The sequence below is a fragment of the Pocillopora damicornis genome, chromosome 6, assembly GCF_964200805.1.
Source record: "Pocillopora damicornis chromosome 6, jaPocDami1.2, whole genome shotgun sequence".
Lineage (NCBI taxonomy): Eukaryota > Metazoa > Cnidaria > Anthozoa > Scleractinia > Pocilloporidae > Pocillopora > Pocillopora damicornis.
The window spans coordinates 23677438-23704955 of NC_142675.1; the positions used below are offsets into that span (position 1 = coordinate 23677438).

The 27518-nt window shown below is 38.3% G+C and overlaps 2 protein-coding genes across 3 annotated transcripts in view; one reads left to right on the forward strand and one right to left on the reverse strand.

Annotated features, from left to right (window-relative positions):
• LOC113676203 (uncharacterized) lies at window positions 1-22487 on the reverse strand. 2 transcript variants are annotated; one of them, XM_027192830.2, is made up of 28 exons: window positions 22287-22487; window positions 22131-22209; window positions 17581-17690; window positions 15967-16084; window positions 15824-15870; window positions 15357-15394; window positions 13982-14182; window positions 11506-13388; window positions 10175-10214; window positions 9770-9804; window positions 9557-9602; window positions 8805-8893; window positions 8666-8705; window positions 8114-8187; window positions 7118-7154; window positions 6897-7036; window positions 6456-6477; window positions 5813-5880; window positions 5573-5633; window positions 4439-4623; window positions 4072-4099; window positions 3766-3839; window positions 3353-3516; window positions 2955-3100; window positions 2497-2552; window positions 2329-2365; window positions 1390-1534; window positions 1-904 (listed from the first exon to the last, which is right to left on the reverse strand). In XM_027192830.2, the coding sequence occupies exons 1-28, from the start codon at window positions 22376-22378 to the stop codon at window positions 637-639; spliced, it is 4323 nt and encodes a 1440-aa protein (XP_027048631.2). In that variant the 5' UTR covers window positions 22379-22487; the 3' UTR covers window positions 1-636. The 2 variants fall into 2 exon arrangements, with proteins under 2 accessions (XP_027048631.2, XP_089065714.1); XM_089209588.1 differs by lacking the exons at window positions 22131-22209; window positions 22287-22487 and adding an exon at window positions 21135-21394.
• Window positions 22397-27518, forward strand: part of LOC113676294 (renin receptor) — an 11916-nt gene continuing 6794 nt past the window's right edge. Inside the window, exons 1-3 of the mRNA XM_027192945.2 lie at window positions 22397-22808; window positions 23201-23256; window positions 26996-27127. Of these exons, the coding sequence (XP_027048746.2) occupies window positions 22685-22808; window positions 23201-23256; window positions 26996-27127 (312 nt within the window). The 5' untranslated portion in view covers window positions 22397-22684. The remainder of the gene's footprint in view (window positions 22809-23200; window positions 23257-26995; window positions 27128-27518) is intronic.

Genomic DNA, 27518 nt, shown 5'->3' on the forward strand with positions numbered 1-27518 from the left:
TTACAAATAAAAACTATTTTTTTAATTCTTCATTTTCTTGCTATCTTTCACTTTTAAGTTACGGCAACTTATTGGCAAAGGAAACACCAGACACGACAACAAAATGTTTCCTCTTTCCACCACTGGCTCGATACAATGATGTTGGAAAGCAAATTGTTTCGCTCCTTTTTTTCCTGCTCATGTCCAAAGGAAATGTATAAAAATAGACTCGTGACCTTTCTCTTTTACAAACGTAACTATGCCCATCCTTACATACAAAACTCAGCAAAACATTGGGAAAATGTCTTTTCCCCACCAAAAAGTTCTTACAGTCGACAACCCTTAACCTTCAATCCCTGTGGTTATCGGCGAGAACTAAACTGCAAAATTAACGACAACTCTGCTGTTCTACTGGCCGAGAACTTATTACAACAATTTAAATGTGCTTGCGAACATACTTCCAACGGTAACAGCGATGATTTACGTCCATTTAAAGGGAACATTATTTAAAAATCGCATCATCAGATCATTCGCTTCCTCTTCAAGCCGATCGGAGAGGTTTCATATCCGTTTTGTGAACGGCATTTATCTCTAAAGAGCTGAGAGGTGACCCTTAGCGCCCGACTTTGGTTCCGATATGGTGGATGCTTCCTGATTTCAGGTCATGTGAACGGATTCCACTCTAATGTTTAGGAGTCTCCTAAGATTGTAGTTTATAGGTACAAGTTCCGCCATCGCCTCATGGGTGCTGCTATCCGCTGGGGTATGTTTTGGCACAACACAAAGGGGTCTGTCGGCAATTTCTGCCATAAACTGGGACCAGGGCATTTCTCGTATGTCTAATCTTTTCGCCTTTTTAATGAGAGCCCCTCGGCTTATTCCAAGATGCTCCAAGACATCAGATAGGAGGAAGTAATTTCTTCGCCTAGCAGGAAGCAGAACAGATGGACGAAACGAATCAGAGATACACGTAAATCACGTGTTTAAGTGTATGACGACATGAATTACCCCGGAGTCTCCCAGTATATACATGAAGTAAGGTTATGGAGGGTTAGTGCTAACCACTACACAAATTCTCCGTGAACTTGCCCAGAGTTCGGGGTATTTCATATCGAGGAAATCTCTTTGCTCATTGGTTTGTTGCCGTTGTTTTAGACTTCTCTTTCATTTGGCAAATTATCCGGGGCCATCCTTTTCTGGTCTATTCAATGGGCCAAACATTTGCGCAACAAACTGCATCGTAATCATCCATGCACTGATAGCCCTGGATAAATGCAATAATATCCTTGACAAAGTTCAAGCAATTGTCGTATAAAAACAACTATTTCATAAGTTCTAAATTCTAAAAAAAGAGGAAGAAAAAGTGAAAAAAAAAAGACCAGAGTTTCTCAAAAACAAGTGCCTCCTTACCCAGATGATAATTCATCATTCACCATAACTGGCAGATTGTAGGTTGGAAGGTGAGGTCTGTCACTTAATTCAAACTCTCCATCCGGGATAGTTTCACTCTTAGGAACTCCCTCAAATATTCCAGACATGTGATCCAGTGACTCATCTAATATTAGTAAAAATAACAATAATAAACACAAGCTTTAATCATTAGTGCAAAATTTAAATCAAGGACATCATAACCATTATTAAATGTTAGCACGTTCTTTACGTAACAATATACATGAAAAATTTACGGGCGTCTGGTTGGCTGAAAACGAGTGCATTTTCATTGCAAAGTTGTAACACGAGTGAAAATTACAATTAGCGAGCGCTGTCAAAATTTAATTATTTATAAGTAACAAAATGATTTCTCGTGAAATTTGGTGTAAATAAGCACTTGTAAATTTTTCAAAGACTAAAAATTGCACTCGCCTTACGGGCGAGTGCAATTTGTAACCTTGAGAGTTTACATGAGAGTTAACCCTTTAACTCTCATGTGTGACCAAGACAGCCGGAATTTCTCCTTACAACATCAATAAAAAATCAAGGAGACAAGAGATGGGAATAAAGAAAATATCCATCAAGGGATTATTAATTGATCCTATACCAAATTCTCCAAACCCACATGATAAGAATCGTATGCCAGAGAGTGAAGAGAATTACTAAAGAGTTCTTGACCACACCAAAAGCAAAATCTATGTCCATTTCAGAAATAAGGACACAATTCTGTGACATATTGACCCGTTTAAAGCGATGCCAAACCAGCCAAGAACGATTAAGCCACATTCAGGCTCGACCACGACTATTGGTTAACCCCTGGATAGCCATCAAGTTTGGTGAGAAATTCACTTCTAAGCCAATTACTATACAATACAGTTCAGTTAAAAAGTTAGTTCCATCACTTCAATCCTCACTTACCCATGACAGCACATGATCCATCAAATTCCCAGCATCCCTACACGAGCCAAAAAAAACCCAAAAAAACAGGAAAAAAAACATGTCAAGTAAGCACCATCAAAGCAAAGAACTCAACTTCACTCGATATATAATTGGAAGAAAAACTCAGTTGTAGTCACTTTTAGTCACCTCAGTTTCTGTTGCAGTCATCGGAGGGTTCTTCAAATCAACATCCTCGAGAAAACCTGACGAAGAAAATAAAACACGATGAGTTAAGCGTAAAGTTATTGATCATAAAGTCAATTCAGCAATGAAACTAAAAGGTATAAACCGTGATCATAACTCACTACAAAAGAAAATGTCAGACGATGTACATTTTGAAAAAAGGAAGAAACTCTCTACCTGTAGTCTAAGATTCCTCTTCTACTGTTTTGTTACCAAATTTTATTCAAGCACCCGTAAATCACGTGTTTCCCTAACATCCAAGGTTCACCTCGACCAATGAGCACAAAAGAATTGCAACGCATTTTCAGAAACAATCACTCAATCAATGGGTCATTCAGTCAGTCAAGGTGTCAATAAGCCGGTCAATCGATCAGACGAAGTTGATAAATCGAAAAAGATATTTGGGTCACGTGCCCCCTCACCTTCTAGGAAAGCCCTGGTGTTGGAGTCTTTAGTGCAAGTAAGGGCGCTGTTCCCGGAGTACGTTGCAAGCTTTGGGTCTGCACCGTACGATAACAAAACCCTAAGCACATCCACGTAACCTCCTTCTGCCGCGTCATGTATGGGCCTAACGACCAGGTGTAAACATACGAATAAAAAAGTAAATAAAAGAGAAAGCGAATGAGTAAGCACGCGTGAGTGAGTGAAGGACCGCTAGATTATGTGACTAAGAGTGAGTTAGGGTGTGCGTGCGTGCGTGCGTGCGTGAATGACTGACTGAAAATTGAGTGCGTGGACGCATGAACGAGTAAGAGCAAGCGTGCATGAGCGAGCAGATGAGCGATAATTGTTCAATAAAAAGAGGAAACGTTAAACTCACCGAATGCCATCATTAGAGCAGGCGTTCACGTCAGCACCGTACTTGGCAAGCACCTTGACGACATCAACTTTGCCTCTAGAGCAAGCCTCGTGTAACGGCGTCCAGCCAGCGTTGTCCTTGGCATTAGGGTCGACACCTTGATGGATATGGTGATGAACCGTTTCCTGGCAAATATTAAAAGCACGATGGATTCATTGTGTCGCTCCGTATTAGCCGTGATATTTTACAGACGTCTTTGGCTATTTCTATTTCCACACCTCTGCGTGAGAGCAGCTGTTTCTTATTTTTCCTTAGAAATTTTGGGCGGGAAATTGGCGCAAAGTCAACCGAGATTGATCTTCTTGCGCATGCTCAACGTATGACCGCTGATCAAAGAAAGAAGTACAATAGTCAAAGGCATTCTTGGTACTCACGTGGTATCCTAATCGAGCTGCTTTGTGCAATATGGTTTCCCCTGTGTTGCGATTCACATTCAACTTCTTGGCCTCTACAAGAAACATCCAGAAGTGGTCACCACAAGAGATACACACGTAATCTCTGATTATCGTTCCCACTTTGAATGGGGCTAAGTAATGGGAGGCCATTACAGAGATAATTATTCACAATTTCCGTCCTGCAGAACTGAAAAGCTAGTCGAGGCAGAGGGTGTTCATGATGCTTTATTTCTAACAAAAACAACAAACTACTAAAACCCCTTGTAAACTGCGGAAAGCACATACCTCTCAAGGTATCATCATCACTGGTTTTCTACGAGAGGACAGAAGAAAGCTTGTCAAAGACCTGCCGGTGATGTCTACATCGGTCATATATGATACAGGAACAAATAATAAAGAAATAATAGATATACTCTCTAAAATCTTAGCAAAAGATGAAACTATCTTCGAAGTTCTTCAAGGATAAATCGAACTTTCATTTATAGAGAACAGCAGGCAAAACTGCACACGGAACAAGACCCAGACCAAAACAAAGTTCAACTCCAAGCGTATCAACAAACGATTACTAACTGGGGCTATTTTAAGTGATCATCTTTGAACTTATCAACATATCAACAACTGCATTATATCCGATTTTTTAAAACAGAATTACCTCTTCGACAGAGTCATCCAACTCCCACTTTCCGCGTGCTTTTAGAGAATTCTCTACAAGTTGTTGGACCTCCTCATTCTCAGCGATGATACTTTTTCTGATAGGTTTCGAGTTGACACTTTCAACCACCAGCAGAGGGAAGTCAGACGTCTTTGTGGTACTCTTATCATTGTCTGGTTGGCCTTCTAAAAAAGCGGTATATAAGAAACTGAGTGAATTTTCATCTACTGAAAAAGAATTTATTTACATCACAATTCACTCCGAATATTTACAGTTATTGGCAGGTAAGCAGAAAGTACCTTTGTTAAATATCATAAGGATTTCATAGTTTTTGGCTGGACTGTCTGAAAGTAATTGTTTAACCCGAACATAAATAGGAGATTGCAGCAAATTTCGTGCAACTTTGACGTAATTTTGATTTGCTTTGTGTTTAGTTCAGTTTTTTTTCCTTTTGTTAAATAATTTATCCTGTGGTAAACGCCAAAAAAGAATGGGTACAAACGTAAGGACCACAAAAATTTAGCTTTTTCTCGGTTAACCCTTTAGCCCCTGAGAGTGACTAACATCTAATTTCTCCTTACTATATCAGCACTGAATCAGACATGAAGTTATGAGAATAGAGGAGATGATCACCAACTAAAGCAACTCTTGATTGTGACACAAATTCTCCTTATCAGCCTCTTTGGAAATGTACAAAGAACAGTATGGAGAATATGCATACTGATGTTAGGGTGTAAAGGGTTAAACACACTTTGATAATCCTTATTCATTCCAAACGATCCTCGCTCACTTTTTTTATTATTATTTCTTCCTCTTTGGAGTTTGTCTTCCTTGGTGAACTATTTACTCTTTCGAGGTTTCTTTTTGATAAACAAACTTCGGATCAATATCAGTATCTGGGCAACTGCCCACCTACCCCTCCCCTAAGTCAACAACAGTCAATTGATAGCAAGTTAGGGTTAATGTTGGGTTAGGGGAGGGGTAGGTGGACACTTGCCCAGATACTGATATTGATCCCAAACTTTTTCCACAACCTCCTTCCCTTTTTTCTCACCTAAGAAGAAATGAGTAACACCTTTCGAATTTGCCTTTACATAACTTTGACCCTCATCAATGCCTTGCCTCGTCACTTACCACCATCCGTCTGCTTGGACTTTCCACGCGTCCGAGATTCGAGAACCACTGGCTTGAAATCCTGTTCAAGAGAAGAATGATTAGGCAGCATGCACTATGCCTCATACATGTCTCTTGCACATTACAGCGCACGAGGATACATTTCTACCCGTGCCAACAGTACATGAAGGAATTTGAGTTACTAAGAAAACAGCATTTTTTAGAGCAAAATAGAATGTTGAAAAGCAAAAGTTAACGTACCCTAAAACCTTGATACGCCGTGACCAACATGTACGTCTTGGTAACACGGTGAGTTCGGTCAGTTTTAGCTAAAAATAACAATAAAAATAAATCATTATTTTGTCACAAGCAAATGGGTTTTACGCTCATAGATGAAATATATGACTGCCGTTCGTCCGTCCTTGAAATAAAAAACGATAAATTCAACAGAAGAGTGCTATATGCTATGATAAATCTTAAACGTTTCTTTTCCCTACGCAAACAGATGTCAATAATTCCACCATACATATAATCTTGAAGTATCATATGGGGCATAGAGAGATTCTTTGAGTCACAGGAAGCATCCGCCTGTACCGCCTGTACCGCCTGTACCGCCTGTACCGCCTGTACCGCCTGTACCCTTAACCCTTGAACTCCCAAGATCTCATTAGTAATTCTCCTTACTGTCTGCTATACAATTCTTCTGATGTTACTTTTGAGAATTTTGTATTGGATCAACTAATAATCCCCTAATTGATAATTGTCTTGGTTCTCATCATTTGTCTTCTTGAATTTGTATTGATATTGTAAGGAGAAATTCTGTCTTGGTCACTCATGGGAGTTAAAGGGTTACTACAGCAATCTTTCTTTTCAAGATCTCATCTGACATGAAGCTAAAACTTACCGTTTTTGTCCACAACAACTTCCTGAGAAGGAAAAAAGGAAAACAAAAAATTATGAGAAAGTGTGAAATTTTACAACAACAAAAAAACTAAAGGAAAACTTCCAGTGGTCCCTGAGGATGACATCAAATCTCTTTCGTGTGAAGTTTTGGTTTTCTTTCGTTCAAATACAGTGACAGCGTGAAAAAAGAACGTCATCTTTCAAAAGAATACAAAAAGATTAAAGAGAAGACCTTGAGCGTTATAAGGAGACTTTCCTTCCTTTCCAAAACACTAAGGATAACCTATACACGCTAGAAAGATAAAAAGGGGCCAGTGGCATGTAAAAATAAAAGTTTGTTTGATTGGGATTATAATAAAAGAAATAAATCCATCTGCAATTTCATCTATGAAAAGAAGAATGGTCACAAGTGTTCTGTTGATCCGAAACTACATCAACTGACCTGCTTGTTCACTCGCAGCGGCTCTATCTCTACTTTCGCACGTTTAACAGCTTTTTTCCCCATTTCAACGGGGGTAGAGGGTCTTTTGCATAAATGTTTTTCTGGAACGTTCTCCTTTTTGGTATCCTTAGGAACACAGGCTAAATGGAGGAAAAAGAAACTATGTGAATCTAAACCATGAACAACTAAACAAACTCAAAATCGGAGCAAGCTATACTCACTTTCGCTCGAGCTTCTTTTCAATTTCACAGGTTTGTTCTAATAAAAGAGGAAAATGGTTTGGTGAAAAGTGGGAAGTCATTTCTCGGTGTACATAGTTTCACGTAAAAGGAGCAGGGAAATTGTCCAGCAACTTAAGCGACTTTTTTTAATTTGAAATTTTCCGACAAACACCAGAGCAAATGAAAAGGTTGCATCCTCCGCAAGAAAATAACGAGTATTGTTCAGCTATGCAAACCTAGTTCCCAGACCCAGAAGAAGACCTAGCGCCTGTCAAAAAAAAACATATTAACATAACTAAGAACTTCGGTTACATTTCGGTGTTTCGTTGGCTCCTCTGAAGAGAACCACACAATATGCAAACAAAGGTGTCCCTTTCTAAAAAAAACCGAAACCACAAAAAGAAAAACACGTTTCATAAGCATGAGCTATGTTTTAGCATCGTGAAAAGCAACAAAATAATTTCAATTCAATGCTAAAGATATGCATTTCTTTTTATGTTCTCTTTTCGCTCTCAAATTTCAGTTGACAACAATTTTATCTCCAATTACAGTTATTGCGAATATCATTACATCAAATATTCTGAACGCATGTGTTTTAATTAAGATCACGAAGTTTCTTCGAACGAAACTATCGCAAGTGCCTAGACACATAGTTCTAACGTGCCTTAACGTGTCTTAACAACCAACGTGTTGATTGCTTTTCAACATGATTCGTCCGACATAGAGCGCGACCTGAATGATCAAATGATACCTTCAACTACCGGTGCATTTCGAAACTAATCCAAATATGGGCAAAGTTAGGTATACGAAGCCTTAAACCACAAATAACTCGTCATCTGGTTAGCAAGATGAATTCACAGCATTATCGACTGTCGGTTTGTTTATGTTATGAACTAGACAGAAAACATTTCCGCGAAACCTAAATGTCGAGAAACACAGCAACGCGAAAAATTTGGAAAATTGTCACAACTAGGAAAAAATGATGATTATATTTACCGTGGTTTGTTGCTTCGGTAAAACAGCTGCTTCTTGTGGGGCATCCTTTGGTTTGGGAACAAAAGCTCGTTTCTCTGCGACCAAAAAAAAGATTATCATAAAATATTAATAACATAAACGGGTAATGACTGGTCTGAGGGATTATTTACTGTCACGAAATAACGTATCACGATAATGTCACGCACAAAAACGCAACAGGATTTGAATAAGGGCCTTGCAGCTTTGATAAACATTTCAGAATTTATCGTAAACATGTAGAGCCTAAATATTCGAAACTAGAAGACAAAAGCGGTTCCTAATACAAAAAGTTGCAGTCTTGAGAAGCATGTGCTAAATTCTCCGATTTAGACCCTTTTCAGTTTTAACATTCTCGAAAGTTTTCAGTTTTGAAATTCTAGAAATTTTTTTTTATTTTTTGCCCTTTGGTCATTTAATTTAGGTTTTTGCGAGTAAAAAGCAAAAAATTTTGGCTTTTGTAATCTGAAGAGTTTCCTTTCTCGACCGCTTTTTTGCACCTTGTTGTTAGTTATTAAATTTAGTTATACAACTTACCTCTTTCCACACGATTTCGTTTCAACTTGGGTTGCTCATCCTAATCAGAAACAAGAAATTACAGGGTCATTGGGGCATAATCACTCCACGTTCCAAAATGCCATGGAAGCATCAAACAATTGAATAGAAGCATTCTTACACTATTCTGCAATAAGCTGGTTCTCCGCTTCTTTGTGACAGTTGCTGTCTGCTTTTCACTGCTTGTCACCGCTGAATTGTCCTCTTGGCCTGAGAGGTAAAAGGCAAAGTCAAAAAAACAATGAAAAACGTCTTATGACCCAAGACAAACGAAGAAATCGACCAATACGATACAAAAATTAACAATACCAGTCTGAATCCCAATCTGACCATTACAAACGACCTATCTGTGACCTATAAATTAAGGGGGTAAGTTTCTAAAGAAACTGTGGTGCTTCGTCGGTGGGAGGGTACAAAAGTAACTTTGAATTTCCTAACTATGCCATCATGATCAAATTCTGGCAAACATTTTACTCATAGTTGACACGACTTGGTATAATTTGTAGTAACAAAGCTTTGGCCACCATGAATAATGGAAGAAAATCAAGACTAGAAGAACATAAGAAAGGAGGAAATAGAGAAGAAACTAAAATACAAACAAATGAAAAAAAGAGTTCAACCCATTCCCTAACTTGGTTTTTGACTCATCAAATCGAGTCCATTACAACATTTTGAGTCATTCTTCTTCAACGAGAGAAAAAGTAAAAATAACGGTTTAAAGTGATAAAAAAAGAGAAAGATAGGAAGAGAAAGGCGTAAGACTAGGTCCAAATGGACTGCAGATGGCCCAGATGAAAATATGGGCCCATGTTATAAAAACGCACAAAACAAGAACAAGCTTCTTCAATTCGCACTCTTAGCCAAATACGTTACCTGTAGACTTCACCATTATACTTCTCCTCTGAGAAAACCAAAGCCGCTGCAAAGCAAGTTGGAAATAAATAAGTATATAAAACACAAATCTGATTCCGAATTTAAGGGGGGGTTAAATTGTACCAGGCCAAAATATGCACCTGCGATTAACTTTTGTTCCCCATGATTCCCAGTTAAAATGTCCACTATGACAAAGAGGTTTTTTCTACTTACTCTCCGCTTAAATTTCTTTATCCACACCTTTGTTGCTACAAAATGGAAAGTAAGGAATTAATTATACCTTAAAAACCAGTAAAGCGTACGTACAGAGGAACAAGTACACACAAGACCGAATTTGATGACCACGAAAAAAAAAAACCCACAAGAAAAAATTTACACAAATAAACTCATCCCTACCGTTCGCTACAAAGATTCCGTACAACCACAGTGCGATGCACTACACTACATTTCACAAAATTCCAATAATTCATTTCAACTATACCACTTTAGGTTGGCAAATATACAGCGATGTTAAGATATAAAATTTTCCCTAGGTGGTTGGTTTCCTTTGGATAAAAGTGTACTCGACAGATAAAAATAACAGAAAAAGAATAAGTTGGAGCCTAATGAAAATTCTACCTGTTTGTTTCTTTCCATCATTTGGTAAAGTTGATTTTTCCTAGTATAAACAAAATCAAATCAAACAGAATTAAATACACAAAGAAAATTTTCTGTTCCATTAAACTACAAAAGGAGGAAGGTTTTTCTTTGGAAAGACTTGCTTAAGGTTTGATAACATGTGTGTATTACACTAAAAGTAAATTAATGTAAACATCAAACACAAATTATTGATGAGCTACAGCTCAGTAGGAAGCATCGAAACCCATCGAGATTTGGGATGGTGGAAAGCAGTGAATTATCACGTCTGGCGAAGGTGGCGAGACTCCAGCTGACTTTATATTAGTCAAATAAGCCTACATGCCACCTTAAATGACGTATCAGCTGGAGAGGCGCTTGGTAGAGAGCTCTAAACCCCAGGGAGGATTTAAGTCGTGAGAAACTACACTATTAACTAAAATATGTCCTTTAGTGACAAAACTTGACTACTACGATCGGAACTAAATGTACAAGTTGTGAACAGCCTAGAAAAGATATTAAAACATTCCAGAAATATTAACCAACGAGCTAAGGAGGTCAAGAAACATCTTGAGAGCCAACTGGAGTAAGCTCCAATGCTTCAATTCAGTGAGAAACAAAGCCACGGTACACGGAACAAATAAAAAATATCTATCATAAGTAATTAAAGGCTCCGCTTTTCTTTTCTTACTATTTGTTAATTTTAATGTCATGATTATTTCTCTCCCACGTTCTGGACAAAAATTGATTAAAAACCATCCTGTTTCGATATCTACCTCGAAATGTACCTACCCTTCGTAACCAAAACACGCTAGCAAGATATTATCTGTATTTTACCTAGATTATTAACATCATGATTAATAATGGTAATTAAATTGAGTGGTGTACAATTAGGGCTGAAATCATACGCGAGGTTCAATTACCACGTTACTACATCCATTTTGAAATCGCCTAAATACAGAATTTGGTCAGTTCAATTATTTTATTGATGCAGTACTGAGTCGGATTGAAATTAAATTCATCCCTTTTTTGGAGGAAAAAAATTACACTTTTGGAAACAAAACTTGCAAAATTTGCCACATGATACTCTGTCTTTCATTTTCCTGCAATTTGATTGGTTACTTTAAACAACACTTGAAATCTGATTGGTTGTTTTTTTTTTTAGTGTAGCCTCCTCATTGACTGAGAAAAAAATGCGATTTAAAGCAAAAAATGGTGCGATTCGTGAATAAATCGCACCAGTTAGAGCCAATCAGATTAGAGGGACCACCAGTGATTTCAAAATGGGTGTAACAAAAAGGAAAACTGAACTAATTCAAGCGCGGATACAATACCTTGTGTCTTTTCCGTAGCCGCCTTTTGAATGAGTCTTTCTTCCTCGTTTCTTTACATTTCTCTTTCATTTCCATTTCACTAAACTGCATCATTGCTCTTTGTAAAGCTCTTTCTTCACGAGTTAATTGGCTTGGGTCTCGGTACAAGTCCCCAACGCTGGTTTCACGGACAGGCGATGGAAGCCTGGGCTCAAGGCGGCGAATCATTGCTTTGTTTTGCTTTTTCTTGGAGTTACTTCCCTTGTCTTCACCAATGTCTTCAAGATTTTCTTCGTCTTCAATATTTTCTACGTCTTCAACGTTTCTTACGTCTTCAACATTTTCTTCTTCTTCAACATTTTCTACATCTTTAACGTTCCTTACGTCTTCGAAACTTTCTTCGTGCTCAACATTTTCTTCGTCTTCAACATTTTCTTCGTCTTCAATATTTACTACGTCTTTAACGTTTCTTACGTCTTCGACATATTCTACGTCTTCAACGTTTTCTACATCTGTCTTATCAACGGGAGAACGCTCTTCCAGGCATTCCCCAAGGCAATTTACACTTTCTTCTACATATTCTTCCACGCATTCACTTACATTTTGTTCCCAATTTGAAGGAGGATTGTCAACACCTTTCAAATCCCCATTGCATACCACATGAGGCGAAACAATCGATTCGTCAGTATTGATTTCACAAACGTTTTCAATTTGTTGGCTGTTTGAAGAACTCCGAACCGTAATAGGTGACTCGCAGCTTAGGTACCTTTCTATGTCAGGGCTGTTTGCCGACTCACGCAAGGCACACTCGTAAGATTGATCCGCAAGCTCCTCTTCCACAGAGCCCATTCTGTTAAGACTATTTGTTCTCGGGGAGATTGAATATCCAGTTTGAGGTGGTAAAGAACGAAAAACATTCGGTGGTTGAACCGAAACTCGCGTATGGCCAGAAATACCGGCATTGATTACACATTTACCAGGGGAAACTGGTCGAAACGTCCTCTCCGGTATATCGGGTGAAGATGTAAGTCTCTCAGGGCAAATTAAGTCTGGATGCGTTCGAATCGGTAAATTGTTTCTCTCCAAAGCAGTCACGGAAACAGGTGGAGGTATCACACCACAAGGTATTCCTGCAGGTGAAAGCAGTGGTAACACCACTACTTGTCCCTTAACAGGAGAAGTAACAGCTTGCAATTGTGGGCACGTTGGGGATTGCAATCCGTTCGCCAATGGCTGTGAATGCACAGGTCTAATAGCTGCAATGTAGGTATTCGGGGGAGGAGTGCCAGTACCGATAAAAGGACCAATCAGATGAGTTGTTGCTATATTGGTCTGAGTTCTGTCAACGTTTACTTTTTCACTAGTAATCCCCGTGGAGTCTAAACTGATTAGGTCAGGTTTATCTACAGTACAAGGTTGGATAGCCACGGGATTCGTATTGCCGTTATATCCAGATGTAGGAACCTGATTGGGATACGTATTTTTAACACTTATCGACCCTGATGCTGGATTGACGTATTTTATCGGAGTCACTGAAGGAAATATTAAATTAGAGTCCACCTTAGTCCGCTCTGTCGGAATTATCACTTGAGTCCCAACAGGGTTAGCCTGCCCGTTTATAACACGCGCTGGGATGGCATTTGATCGCATGTTGGACGCGTTTAGCTGTGGAAATTGTTGTAGGGGCCGACCGGAAGTAACAGCATCATAACCCGTTCTCAAAGGCTGCACCGCAGGAGGCATGCTACTTCCAAGTTCCTTGTTTATAGATGTTAACTGTCTGAGTTTTTCAGAAAAAGGAAATACTCTGTTTTCTTCCATAGAAGTCGTTCTTTGAATTTGCTGTTTAAAGTAGGAGGTAACCTTTACATGTTCACGGACATTACTTTCTTCCGTTGCGGTGTCTACGAAGTCAAAACAGAGTAAGTGGCGTCAGTTGGAAAAAAACAAAAAAATTAAAATAGAAAAATTTAATATGCATATTCAGATTTGTCCATTAGTGCTCTTTCTGACTTAATTGATGGGCGATTGATTCAGACGTAAACAAGATGAACGAACATTGACGTTACCTCGCTTAAGACATGCAAGACAACGCTGATGTTTAGCCATTGACCACCGAAAAAGATACAATTCAAATACAGGATTTAACACGCAACACTACTATTAACAAAGAGCTTCAACTCTTAGAGGCAAAATAGAGTGATTCCCTTCATATTTGGTTCATGAGTTAAATTAATACATGTAACTTTAGGGGTGACTGAAGTTTGCACAAGGTAACCTCATTTATATAGGAATTTTCAAACATCAATCATGGTCAGCGAGACACCATGCCGCATTGACAAATTCTAGAGTGTTCTGGTCTGTTACCTCAAGCACAACATTCACATGTAAAAACAAGAAGCCTTGAGAGAAAACCTGTTGTAACGACTGTGCTAGAGAAACACTCGTGAGCACAAAAACCATATATATTACACGGGGCAAACTAAAATTCACATACTCGACGCCTTCTGTTTTTCTTCCACTGCTGTCGGACGAGCGTCCTTCGCCGATCCTTTCCCATTTGGTACAGTCTCGACGATGCGGTTTTGAGCGAAGGTAGCGGCAGATCGAAAGTTGTTGTTGATATGTTCGAATACAGAACGTTCATTTCTCAATTCTGACGCTGGTTCAGAGCTTTCGTTGTTGAGGGTCGTGGCAGCTGTCAGGAGACAAACAGAGTCACACAATTAATAATTGAACATTGATAAGTTACATATGAATACATTAGCGTAACCCTCACCACTCGGTTCTTGAAACGATCCTTGATTTGGTTGGCATTTCCAACCGCGGTACTGAATCCGACACTAATTTCTAAATAATCGTATCACCAATAGGAATGAAAATGATGATGGAGAAGAATTTCCTACCAACGAAACTTTACAATCTCTTCAAGTACTGTTCTAATATAGTAATTGTACCAGTAAAAAAATTCGTCGTTGATAAATTTTTCCTTATCGAGGATCTTATTCAAGTACTGTTGTGACATATTTCAGACAAGGTGACGAAATATGGAAGAAAAACTTGTCGTATGTTTTTATTCTATCTACCCTAGAAAGGAAAACATGTCAAGGGTGAACTTGTCCAAGAAAAGCCACTAATGTAAATACACCTTTAGAGCTAAAGTTGGGTGATTCTGATGACAGTTCCAAGCCCGATTTCTAAGTTTAGATTTGCATTTGACCATAGCATAAGATCAGCTCATCACACAACTACGACAAGCATGTTGGTCTGTAAATCATGCTAGGGATAAAACTCACCGATAGTTTCACACATCACTAAAACTGTCCTTCTATTATCAAACATAATTTAAAATTCTGTATGAATTTTAAAACCTGCATAATGTGCTTGGAACAGGAAACGTTTCTGACGTATACAGGGGCTGTGAATAAGAACAAAACTCCGTATACGTACCCTGTACATAATTTTTATTTGCATGAAAACAAAAATAAAATATTTTACATGTCAAAGGCTTTGTATTTACTCCCCAATGTACATGTAAACAGAGGTTTTGAATACCTCGAAAATGGCCGATTGTAATCTCGCTCCTAACCTTTTAAACCCTAGAGTGACCAGCATGCAATTTCTCATAACAGTAATATTGCTGAATCATTCATTGCGATCACGAGAATATAAGAAATGATCGCCAACATAAGAAGCTTTGATTGTAAAATGAATTCTCCATGTCAGCATCAAAGGAAATGTATAAAGAATGCAGAATGACACGGAGAATATAGATACTGATGTTGAGGTGTATCGATCTATTTTTTTGACAATTCAGATTTTTCTTTCCCTATGAATGCAGATCACCTCTCATAAATTCAATAATGCCTCACCTAGAGTCACGTCATGATATTCAACGTTCAGGTTTTTCCTGTCGAGGAATAAATTCAACACCAAAGGTACACATTTAGCGTTGATAAACATGTATATGTAACCTTAAGAAGAGCGAAAAAAGAAAAAAAAAGAAAAAATGGACTTTTAGAAAACTTTTGTGCGCAGAAAACACAACCACTCTTACAAGACTCTAATTAAATAGAAAAGGAAAGACAGAGAGAGAGAGTTATTGCAAGAATAACCCAAGGAAGAAACAAAATAATTTGCTTTATCGGAGTTCAAGCGTGTAAGTTTAAGTAAAATTTTCCTTTTAAAGAAACATACGAGAAATATCGAATAATCGTACAGATAATCATTTCACGGTAGTTAAAATAGTTCGTTACACTCGTCAAAGAATTAGTGTGACGTGAACTGCCGTGTAACGGTTGATTAAATAGTTGTGTGACAGTCTACATTCCCATCGTACCTTACAACCTGGACAGTTGATTCAGTCACGCCATTGACATCTCCCATCTGCGTAAAGAAGAAAAAATATTGTCACTGCCCTTGGTTGCGTATAGCAGAGATACGGTTCGACTTGATATCGACACTGCATTTACTGATACTTGCCGGAATTTCGCGTTGTAACACCACTTGTTCGCCGTTATAGCGTGTTTCAGCTTTTACTGCGGGGGATTGTTTTAAGTTATCCGCTAAAATCTTCACGAACTTATTTCGGTCCGCATATCTGAAAACAATCAGAAAAATAAAAAAAAAATAGACAGTCAGAGACAGTATGGGCGACTGATATAGCACAATTTTTATAGCATTGAAAAGAACAAGAGGTTGTGTAATAACGCTAGAAGGTAGTGTTGCAAAGATACGGTACGACTCAGAAATAAACTTGATATCAACACCTAAAGGAGGCAGTAGCCTCAACAGTTACGAATCATTAGTCACAAGCGTGACAAAGTTTTTCACGGATAATTAACCTCAGCGGTTGTATTATCCACACATCATCAAGCAAACGTGTAATGAGAATATTAAAACTTATTGAGTAGAAGTTGTTATCTAGATCTGACACCAAATTCTCCTAACTTATTTACGATAAAATGTCGAGCTGCTATAGGGGAGAATCAATCAGGGTTAACTGAAGTCATATACTATTAAAATCCACATGCGTCTAGTATCCTTCCTTTTGCTTTTGATCGAAGGCGTCTTGTTTGCAAATTAGAAGAGAGATGGTAAATTTAAATTTGGCCATTGGAAAAACAAAGTATATCACTCATATTCCCAGAACACGTAATAAAACGAAAATCAGGAATATGTCTGCAGAATAAAAATTGAGGCTCCTGTAAAAAATGAGTAGTACATATTCTTAATTTCAGCAGTCTCTTTTTTTTTTTCTCATCTTTGCTACATGAAATACTCATAATTTCGTCCTTCTATGGGCAACCAGGCCTTTCTAGTTAACTTTCAACTGTAAATATTACACGTTTGGCGATAAATGGTAATTCTTCGATTGTAGCATTCAGATAATTATATTCACGTTGTAGCAACGATAGTTATAAACGCTTTGATACAAGCTGCTGAAATCATAAATATGTCATTTGATAATCGACTGTGACCTCACACAGAACACTTTACGTCTTTACGTGAGACTGCTTGAGGTAAACTTATAAAAAATAATCGATCACAAAAAAAAGTGTATCTAATTCAATGGCTTATCTTCCATTAGAATCAAAACACTGTCTTTTATTAAAATTACTTTAAAATGCTGACTGTTTTAACCATCTGTTGTACTAAAACATGCAAAACACACAACGCCCCAATGGTGGAATAATACACGTCAGAAAAGCATGAGGGTGTTTAATATAAAGCATTAAGTCAACCTTTCCCAATTCTTATTGCACCACAGCAATTTTTCTTCTTCGAAACAAAGTCACAGAAAAAACTCAGTTGGTTGGGACAAACTTAATATACTAATGGAGCCATTCGACTAGGTTCGATCGCGACGAAGTGTTTCGACAATTTCTTTAAACTTCGACCGTTTTCGAATTCAAAACCGTATGACGATCTTGTTCGATTGCCCACGCTGGGATTTCTCGATCAATCTTTATTTGTAAACCAAATCTTTTTAAATCTTTTGCCCTGAAACAAAGATTTAAATTAAATACAATAATTTCTTGCGGTTTCCATTCCCAGGCAGTAAAGGAATTGACAGGCAAATCTAATTACACGTACCTTTGAATAATCTTCTCTACACTATTGCCACCATTTTGAACAGAATCATCCGGGACATCGTTGGAGCAAGATACGTCCGCGATATCGATCACTCGTGGTGCAGCGGTACCCTAAAACCCAGGGATAATAATAATCTGCTAGGCAAACCGTTCATCCTTTAGTTTCTATCTTGAGAAATAAGGTAGAGCGGCTAAACTTTAAGAATAGAGATGTGATGACCATTAAATGTAACGTCATGATTTGAGGTGTCGCGTGACAGTTCACGCAACGCTTAAAGCGTGTCATGTAAAAGCCTTTAAAATACACCGAAGTCAGAGACCAATTCTTAAATTAATTGAGATTGTCTTGGGGTTTACCAATCTTTCTACGGAGACTGAATAACTCAAAATGATTATTAAATATTTCAACAGCTCGTATTTCAGTTACATTTGTCGTAAATCGGAATATACCATTGTTACAAGCAGATATTAGAGCTAAAAAATCCTCAAACAAACAATCCCCTCTGATTTTCACAAAACGCAGAGCAGAGTTCTGTTCCATCCAAAAAAAAACATCCCACATCTCTGCCTAGTCACAATCAATCAAAATACAACGAGAAATAAGACATTTACAGTAAAATCCAAAGTTTAAAGTTTGTCGCATTCATTTGACAAGGAGGCAAAACTTCGTTAATGACTGATGACAAAATGCAATGCCCATGGTGTTATCGAAAACAGTTTATACAGATTTTAAAGATTGGGGGAAAAAATGACAGCAGAAACACAAAAGTCACACGTCCAAAATAGAGTGACGTGTTGTGTAACAGTTCGCGAAGCCTTTAAACAGTGTCACGCAATGAACTTTGAAAAACATCTTCCATCAAACTGGACTCTGAAACATGCTTTAAATCACACCCTTCAGAGTTCCAGGCCAACGGGCGTTCGAGGCACTGGGCTTTTTCTTTCCTCTTCTTCTTCTTCTTCTTCTTCTTCTTTTCTTTGATGCAAGGGAGGCGTGCAAGACACGCGAGATAAAAATTTGGTGAGCTACCGATTTATTGATCCTTCCGTTCAAGATGACCAACCAGGAGTAAACAGATTTCCATTTGAAGTAAGAAGAAACACCGACGATCAATCTGTAAGCTTCAAACTGCAAATTCCTTCTTCTGAATGAACACTGAGAAAAGACTAAAACTATTCCATCGCGATATGTTCAGGGTTAAGAAAAGTTGTCTTTCCCTGTCTGATATTGTACCCAGAACGAGAAAGAACACTATTAAATAAACAAAGAATTCCCCCTCAAAGTCAGGGACAGGGAAAAAAAGTTAAAGAGTTCGCTATTTCTATAGTGAATATGAAATACGAAATAAATTTCGAAATTTAGAGCATTCATGCATATCGCAGAAAAATAACATCGATTAGATACAAGTATAAGATAACCAATATCAGTAGGGTTCCCTACAAACGTGTAGGATAGCTCAGAAGTGATAACAAAGGTATTCTATTCTTATAATAAAAAATAGTTAAATAAAGTACCGAAAGGACTCAAGATTTAACCGAATGGTGTCACTAAGGGTTTACTGCATAAACGGTTATTGTGGATGTCATGCATTTTCTGAGTTCTATACGTCCTCTAGCACACCACTCTGAGTGAAAGTCCAACACACCCTTGAGCTTGAGCCAACATCGGCCTGCAAAGCCTTATATTGAAATGCAACTATCCACAGCATGAAACAATTAAAAGTATGGCTTAGTTCTCCCCCCTGATACATCGAAGGGTCAATCCTAACACTCACTGGGCTACAGTGACTGCTCACAGGCACTGATACACAACCCTAGGTAGAGATTTCTAAAATCTGATTACTCTGAAACTCAGAAAACCGTAACACTAGAAATACATGAGAATTGTGATTGTGTTTCAAGGAAAAAGCCAATCGGGTTTAAGAAACAGCAATAGTAACCAGTCTCAGGATTTGAGATTTGCTCGCGTGTCTTGTACTTTAAGGAGGCCAGTCAGTGCGCAACTGGACCATCAGAAGTTCTGTCAGAATCAAATCATCATCATCATCATTCATTCAATAGTATATCTACAAATTCAACGATATGGTTGGGCGAGGAGACCTCCAAGAAACCACCAAGCTTCTAGAGGGGCCTAACTCGGTTGTCAGTATGTTTGTAATTAAGTTGTGGGTGTGGGGCTTGGTCGATGGATGTTGGGTGAGAATTCCAAATTTCAGGACTTTGGTAGTGTTAACGGTTTTCTGAACTTAACATTAACACCACTACCATTTATTGAATCTGAAACCTATACAGGAATGGTTCTGATGTTGTTTCCCAAACTAGGGCCTTACGCAAAGAAGGCACTGTTCACTACAAGTTTATCATAGGAACTTCGCCCTGAATTACAGCGTAACAACATGACACCGCGTGATCATCCACTCGGAATATGTGTGCTGCATGCTTTGTACAGTACGAATATGGACGATTACGACTTCCTACGACCTTCGAAATATGCAAATTAGAAGAAGTCTTTCAACGCCACCTCTGTTATGTAACTCCTTCTAGGGTGAAACTTCAAAACAACCCCGTAGCAATCTGTGGGTTAACAGCTTCCTAGAAGAAATGAGCCTGGAACAGGTAAACAGTACACATCTTCGTCTACCTTGTTTAATACAGTGTGCTCTCGATCCAAGTTTTTAGGAAATGTAACGTGAAAAAACCACCAGTCGACTGAAGGATACATCCTTAAAAACGCTTACAATTTGTCATTTTGGCTTTTCGACCCACATTTACTCTGGACTTGGAGCTATCTGTGCGATAATAACAAAACGTTGCTGAAGAAAATTTTTTACTTCGAATGTTGTTGGACAGCAACCAAGTTGTGAGTCTAAAAATTTGCCCACTGAAAATTAGTTCTTTCGTCTTCGCATTCCAAGTTCTCCTTAAAACGTAAAATTAGAACCAGATGATTTGTAGGAAGACTGATAGAACACAGGTATCAGTCACGTTTAAAAACTGATCCAACTTCTACCTTTCAACCCGCTCATAATACACATGTACAGAACCCTTTAAAAACAATGCGACGAGAAAAAAACAAGGACATGGTCAAGTATTTCTTAATCGAACCAATTTTCTCACTCCCAGTAGAAGCAAAACAAACAGCGAATCTTCTGGACTGAATAACCGTTGTGTTCTCTACGAAGGTAACTGTAACATTCTGTGAGTAACGGTGCACCGACATTCTATGCATAAAATCGCTGGAGGAACGAGTTTCACCGGCCATACTCACGAACCCTCCCTAACGCCTATTATTCAAAGAGAGTTAGTTCTACCACACTAGACTACTAATATTCCCTTCCCCTCTTAAATGTACACGGTGAAAACGCAGTCTGGATCCTGCAAACAAGTTATCTCATTTTTAAAATTTGATTCCCCGAGCCAACAGTCTACGTGTCAGAGCGACAGCGAATGTAGACATCACGAAGTCAGCGCGGCCCTGTAATACTAGGTAGAGCTTTCTTCGACGTTCTTCGACTGTTTCAAAGCACAGGAAACTAGGAGAAACTTGACAAATACCTGTTTACATTCAACGGACGTGATCATTTGATCACAAGCGTGGTAACGCTTCCTCGAGGAGAGTCGTGTGGTTTCGATCCGCGAACGAACACTCTACCCCTTATCCAACAAACAAAATGGCGGTCTAACAGGAATACGTCTTGTTCTTTCTAGTCCCGTGATACGACCTCAGAACCACGTCATAATCACAAACAACATGGTGGGGTATTTTGCGACAATCAGTGACGACTTGAAAATGTGCTTTGCCTCGAGTGATGAATATTCATGCTTGAGCTAGTGGTTTCCAATCTGATTTCTCCTACATGTCGCGTAAATTTCTGGAAAAACCTGCCTAAAGCCAACCCGTACATCTGTCACGAAAACTGACTTTAAATTTTAAACGTGACACACAGCTCAGGCGAATTACAAACTCTTGATGAATTCTTAAACACAGCGTCGAGGCGATTTAAGTTACTCAAGCATCGTCAAGGAACGCAGCGCTGCACCACAGAACTAGCATCGGGTCAAGAGGTTGAATATTGCGAATCATTAATTCTTTCGTTCTTACAAGGCGTTTTCCACTTGCAAGCGTCCTTTGCTATTTGTGTCAAGACGTGTGCAAAACACAACTTCTGTATTATACTGCCACGAGCTAATAGTATTATACATTAAGAACCGATGCATTGCATCGACCTCGCTAGACGACCCCATCCCTATTCAGTTCTGAAATTTATGCGCTGTGAGTTCGATGTGTGTTTCGCTTTTTGTTTGTAATGAGCCTGTTACTTCTCAAAGAGGAAACAAACGGTTTCTAAGCGTCGAATTTATACGCCAAGTTTCACTCTAAAAGAATACTTCCGAAGCTGCAAGCCTAATCAAACAGCCATTTACATTGCGTACTCTGAAATACGTCTCGGAATTCAGTAACTAAAAGCACATGATATCCAGTCTGTTCTCGCGTGGCGTGTTCTGTAGTCTGTGTGTTAAGCTGTTCATCTTTGTCTAAAGTAAAATTACCTTCTCATCAGGGGATGCTTCTTGATTACCAGCAGAGTTTTCTTTCTCCGTTTCACCCACGTGAATCCCATGAGAGCACCTTAGAAGAGAGAAATAACAGAATATTCACACGCGATTCAGTCGATTGATCACGGAGACGCCAAGCATGTTGCTTACAAAGATTGCTCTCTTCCTTGATTGACCGCACGATCGCTGCCGTTTGACACGCCAAGAACATCCCAAACATTTCGATCAGCATCGTCAGCCATACTAATGAGGAATGTAAGACAATAAACCAAATGGAAACCATAAATTGGGAAGCATGGCGTACTCGACAACTAAAGTTACCCTGATCTCGAGTTCAATTGCTTGCTCATTACCTATACGTGACGTCATGCAAGTTGCGGAGAATTTACATATTGAGTCTGCGTGTATTGTCATAGGCAAAATAAAAAAAACATATGTTGACTCTATAGTTATTCATTAGTCAACAAAAATATTTTTCTCTCACTCTGCAAGGCATATCAAAATTCGTGCTAAGGTTGTTGAAAAATTACGGATAAAAGCAAACCTTTATGGTAATTTCAGGACCATCGAGAACAAAAAATGAGCCCGCGATATATTATCTCGTGACCGATTGCAAGATGGCGACGAAGCCAATCGTTCTTCGCTTGTTCCATTTCCTCTTCGTTTCAGCAGGTAAAACATCGACTCGTAATTCTATTTTTGAACTGAAACAACCATTAGTTGTCTTTCTTCCATATTAGATACTTTCAAAGTTGTAATCGTTTCCCCTGTGGAGCAAAATATAACATAAAATTCATTCTTAGGCTCATTATAGTTAACTTAAATATTGTTCATAACCATATCTCGAACTTCTTAGTCATCGCGTTTGATTTTCATTCTCATCGATTGATTCGATAATGCATCTCATAATTGCATTCTAAAACAGCATTTTTTCAAAGACATTACAATTTTCCTCGCTATTTAACCTAATCATAATGCTATCCTCACTGACTTAGCTGCGATGTACATGTAAATCGTAAGCGAAAAACCTTCCCACTACTTAGATTTCTTTTTTACGTTTGCAGTTACAGGCTTATTAAGGAACGGGGAGGATAGCTTCATCATTAGAGAACCAGGCAAGGTACGTCAATTCCGTTGCTTTCTTCTTTCTGGATGGTAATTATCACGTTCGAACATGGATCTTTTTGTTAAAACTGTGATCATGTGCACATAATCTGAGACGAGCGATAACTTCGACCTACTAGTGTCTAAAGTAACGCTTCGATCGTGCTCCAGCTAAGGTGATGGAACAAATTCCTTGTTTGTCTTTTTCTCTTATGAATAGTGCACCTAGAACGGCGCGAAACATCGACCGTCGTGGTAGCTAACAATCTGAAGTTTCACATAGCGATCTCGTCATCGGTTTTCTTTATCCTAAGCCATCGAAAATCTTAATCTTGTTCTTTTTTTTCTCTGCTTACAATGCTTAAGTTTGCGCGTTTCCTTGATGAAGTGGACAGTTTTTAGTGTTATGTCAGTTATGGGATATCCACTTTGACGGACATGAATTCCTTTTCAATACACTTATCATGTGAATTGACCATTCCACTCGAAGTGACATATAAATCCTTTTTACTTTAACCGATTTTTTGTGATGAAGAGTAAATTTAATTTTGTTTATGCGAATAATGGCACACAACACAAACCAAGTTATTAAGAAGTTTGTGTCTTACAATCATGTGTCCAATTTTAAATATATTTCTGGAAGACATGTTGCTGTAATAGTTAGCAGAATAGAAGTCATGTTTGAGTGTCCAGATTCAAGCTCTGGTGAGGATCATTGTGTTCTATTTTAAATGCAGGCCACTTAACTCTCACTGGAATGTAAATAGCACCATTGAAAAGACAGTGAGACCTGAAGATAGGCTGGTGTGTGATGAGAGGGAGGAGGGAGGGGGCTACTATGGAGGGATATTCCATCCTGCATCTCCACAAATATATTTGTCAAATAAAAATGGCCCAAGTACACAATGCTCAAAAAACATACCTTTTCACGTTTCTAGATAAAGAGATACTTATTGGTCTGTAGACCCAGCTGTATGAAGAGTTTGTTGAAGCCCTTGTAGTGTTGTACTTTGAAATGATAGGTAGACCTTAAAACATTTATCTTAACCCTTTAACTCCCAAGATCTCATTAGTAATTCTCCTTACTGTATGCACACAGTTGTTGTGATGTTAGTTTGGAGGATCTGGTATTGGATCAACTTATAATCCCTTGATTGATAATTTCTCTTTAACTTGATCACTTGTCTGCTTTATATTGTATTGAGATTGTAAGGAGAAATTCTGTCTTGGTCACTTGTGGGATTTAAAGGGTTAAGAGCAGATTACATACAATTCACAGTGAAACTTGTCGTGAGCATATAGAGATAACATTCAGAGTTTACTGTCGGTGTCCATTTCGATTGGTGGTTCATGTGTAGACAATTTTTGTTGCAGAATAACACGGCTCAACTGAAAAACTTGATACCTAACTATGTATGCATTTCAGCCTCATCAAACATGCCTTGTGTGAATCATATATGTCTGAGATTCTTTTGTTTTCTTCCTCTGAAAACGCGACACTTCCTAATTCCATTTTGGTCCAGGGTCAGTTAACATATTGCTTTGATAAGAAGGAGCAAAGTCTAATGTGTCACAATAGTAATTTGGAAGGATGTATGTGTATGTTTGACTTTAGAGGGTGAATAATCATTCTACTTGCCTGATGGGTAAGGCTTTTCCTAAGTGTGTTTACTTGTCAGCATGGCTCTACTCTTTTCATTTGATTGTATGAAAGAACAGTGTATGTGAACAGTCCAAAGGAACTTAAAACCCTTCCTTTTATATTCACCCTTCATTCTCATTTTACTTCCAAAAATGTCTATCGGTCAAGAGTTCAAGTAATTACATTAAAATGTGAAAGAATGTGACCCTTTGTAATTTAAAGGCAAGTGGTCCATCACCAAAGCCCTTATCAGATTCCTGAAAGGGAAATGACTAGGAGTCTTAAAACTGATGAATTCCAATCAGGTCAAGACTTCTCTCACTTCTAGAAAATCAGACCACACAACTACAACTCCTAGGTGCAAGCCATTTACTGAAATGGCTTGGATTATTGGTTATATTCTGAGTTAGATGCCAGAGTGCTTGCCTGCAGTCTAAGGGTCTCAATAAAGATCATGATAAGGGAGTTAACAGGAATTTCTTGTTAAAGAGGGTTCAAGTTTTCAAGAATCAACTGTAGATTTCCTTTCAATCTTTCTAGGAACTGGAAGGTATAATTTTTGCCACATAATACATTAAGATCAGTAATGAACATCTTTTCTGACGACAGGATAAACATGATATAGTTTTTTTAAAACTGTGCACAAGACAATTCACTCTTATTACTCATCAGTGTTTCTCTGGACTGAGGCAACTAGGACCACAATACTCAAACTGTATCAGATGCTAGTCCATCACAGGTTTTTCTTCCATAATATCCAGCTTTTCTCTCCCCCCCCCCCCTCCTTTTTTTTTGGCCTTTTTTCCTTGGGCTAGAGAGAGACTGGTTTTTCCCACTTACACAAAACCTTGTAATTTTATAGAGTAACAATTTCTGTGTTGTGCTGAACGCATCATGTTACTTTCACGTGACTACACGATTTTCAATGTGGTGATGAGTGTGTTATTTATGAAGAGTATTTTACACACATGATATTGCTGTAAGGTGACTTTGCACCGTTAGAAGCTTGTTTGTTGATTTTCACATTAATCCATCATTAAAAACTACTGTTTCCTCATGTGGGGCTTTTCTTGCTCTAAACATGAAGAAGTATTCGGACAGGAAAAGCTTTCTTTTTTTCTTCACTTTATTCGCTTAAACTCCCGTTTGTCGTCTTCAACTTTAGCTGACTGAAAATTTAAAGTTAGTAATTACTGGGGCCCTGTGTAAAATTTAGTCTTTCAGTTTTCTGTTGCTAATTTTTTCAGTCCAACCCGGTTAAAACAAAATTTTTTTGCTTTGTGAATGGGGTATTTAGTTAAGGATTTACCCGGCGTCTGTTTTCCTTGTTAAACAAAATGATATTACACGAAACAGGCCATGTTACCGCGACTGACGCAAATTAGAAAACGTTTCACTCGTTGCAGAAATTTGGAAAGAAAATTCAGGTATTGCATGTCACTCTTTTGGGTAAGGTTATGGCTGAGAAAATTCAAATCTTTGATGCATTTTATATACCAAAAGATCTCAGAATATTTTTTATATTTGGAGGAACCTTTTTAGGAAAGAATGTTATAGTAATAATCAATTATATTTTAATGTCAAAAGGAGATTCGTTAGAAGTGTTGGAAGATTTAGTTAATGATAACTCGTCTAATTAGGAACACTATTGTTGATAAAACTTCACAGAATTTCCGGTTTTGATACTGATTCTTTGTGACCGTAATATTACGAGAGAAGACACTTGCAACGTGAGCAAAGATTCACTTTGCAAGGTGACAGCTAGTGACTGATATTTCAAATACCTGATAATGGCCCTCTTAAAGTTTGTCGAATCGTTAGTAATTATTGTGAATAGTCTTTTTTCAGGGATTCCGCCACCAGCACGATGAAACTTCACGATGAATTGTTACTTCTGAGTTCAAAACATTTACTGTTTTTTGATTAATTTACCTTCGAAATGAGCCTTGAAGCGTTGTATTTACCCCTTAGTGTAAATGATTTAGAAGTGAGCTCTCCTCAGAATTCCAACGCATAATCCAGAAGTCTTACCGACAAGGACAGCCCAGCAACCTGCCTCTACTATTCACTTGTATGTTTTTTAATGTATTGAACAATCCTTTTTCCCCCCTAGAATTCAGATGTATCCAAGTTTATCATTGCCCACACCCCAAACTATGTGACATTCCTACCAAACGCTGGAGCAATTTCCTCAAATGAAATTTCCGATGTTATGGCACTCGCCTTGGGATTTTCTTCTACTAAAGTAAGCTAGTTTGTTCTGCCTTAACAGAGACTAAGGTTCAAGTACACGACAGGCTGTTCATGACTGGTGTAGATGTTGAAATGTGTAGTGTACACAAACACTGCTCGTTAATATCCCTCAATGGCTTCTCCTGCCCTCATGCCTTTGCTACGAAGACAACCATGAAAAATGGTCATCTCAGAGATGATAGTGAGGTTTGAATTCCAGTGAGTGGTGGGAATTGAAGATAAATTTAATTTCCTAAATTTTCGTTCTTCTCCTCTTTCTCCGACGATGAATTAAATGTAAATCGAGTCGATCTTTTGGCCCTTGACTCGAATGTTAGACATTTTCCCCAAACTTGAAATCAAGACTCTTCTTCATCCTAAATTGTGTATTGATAGCGTTGGGG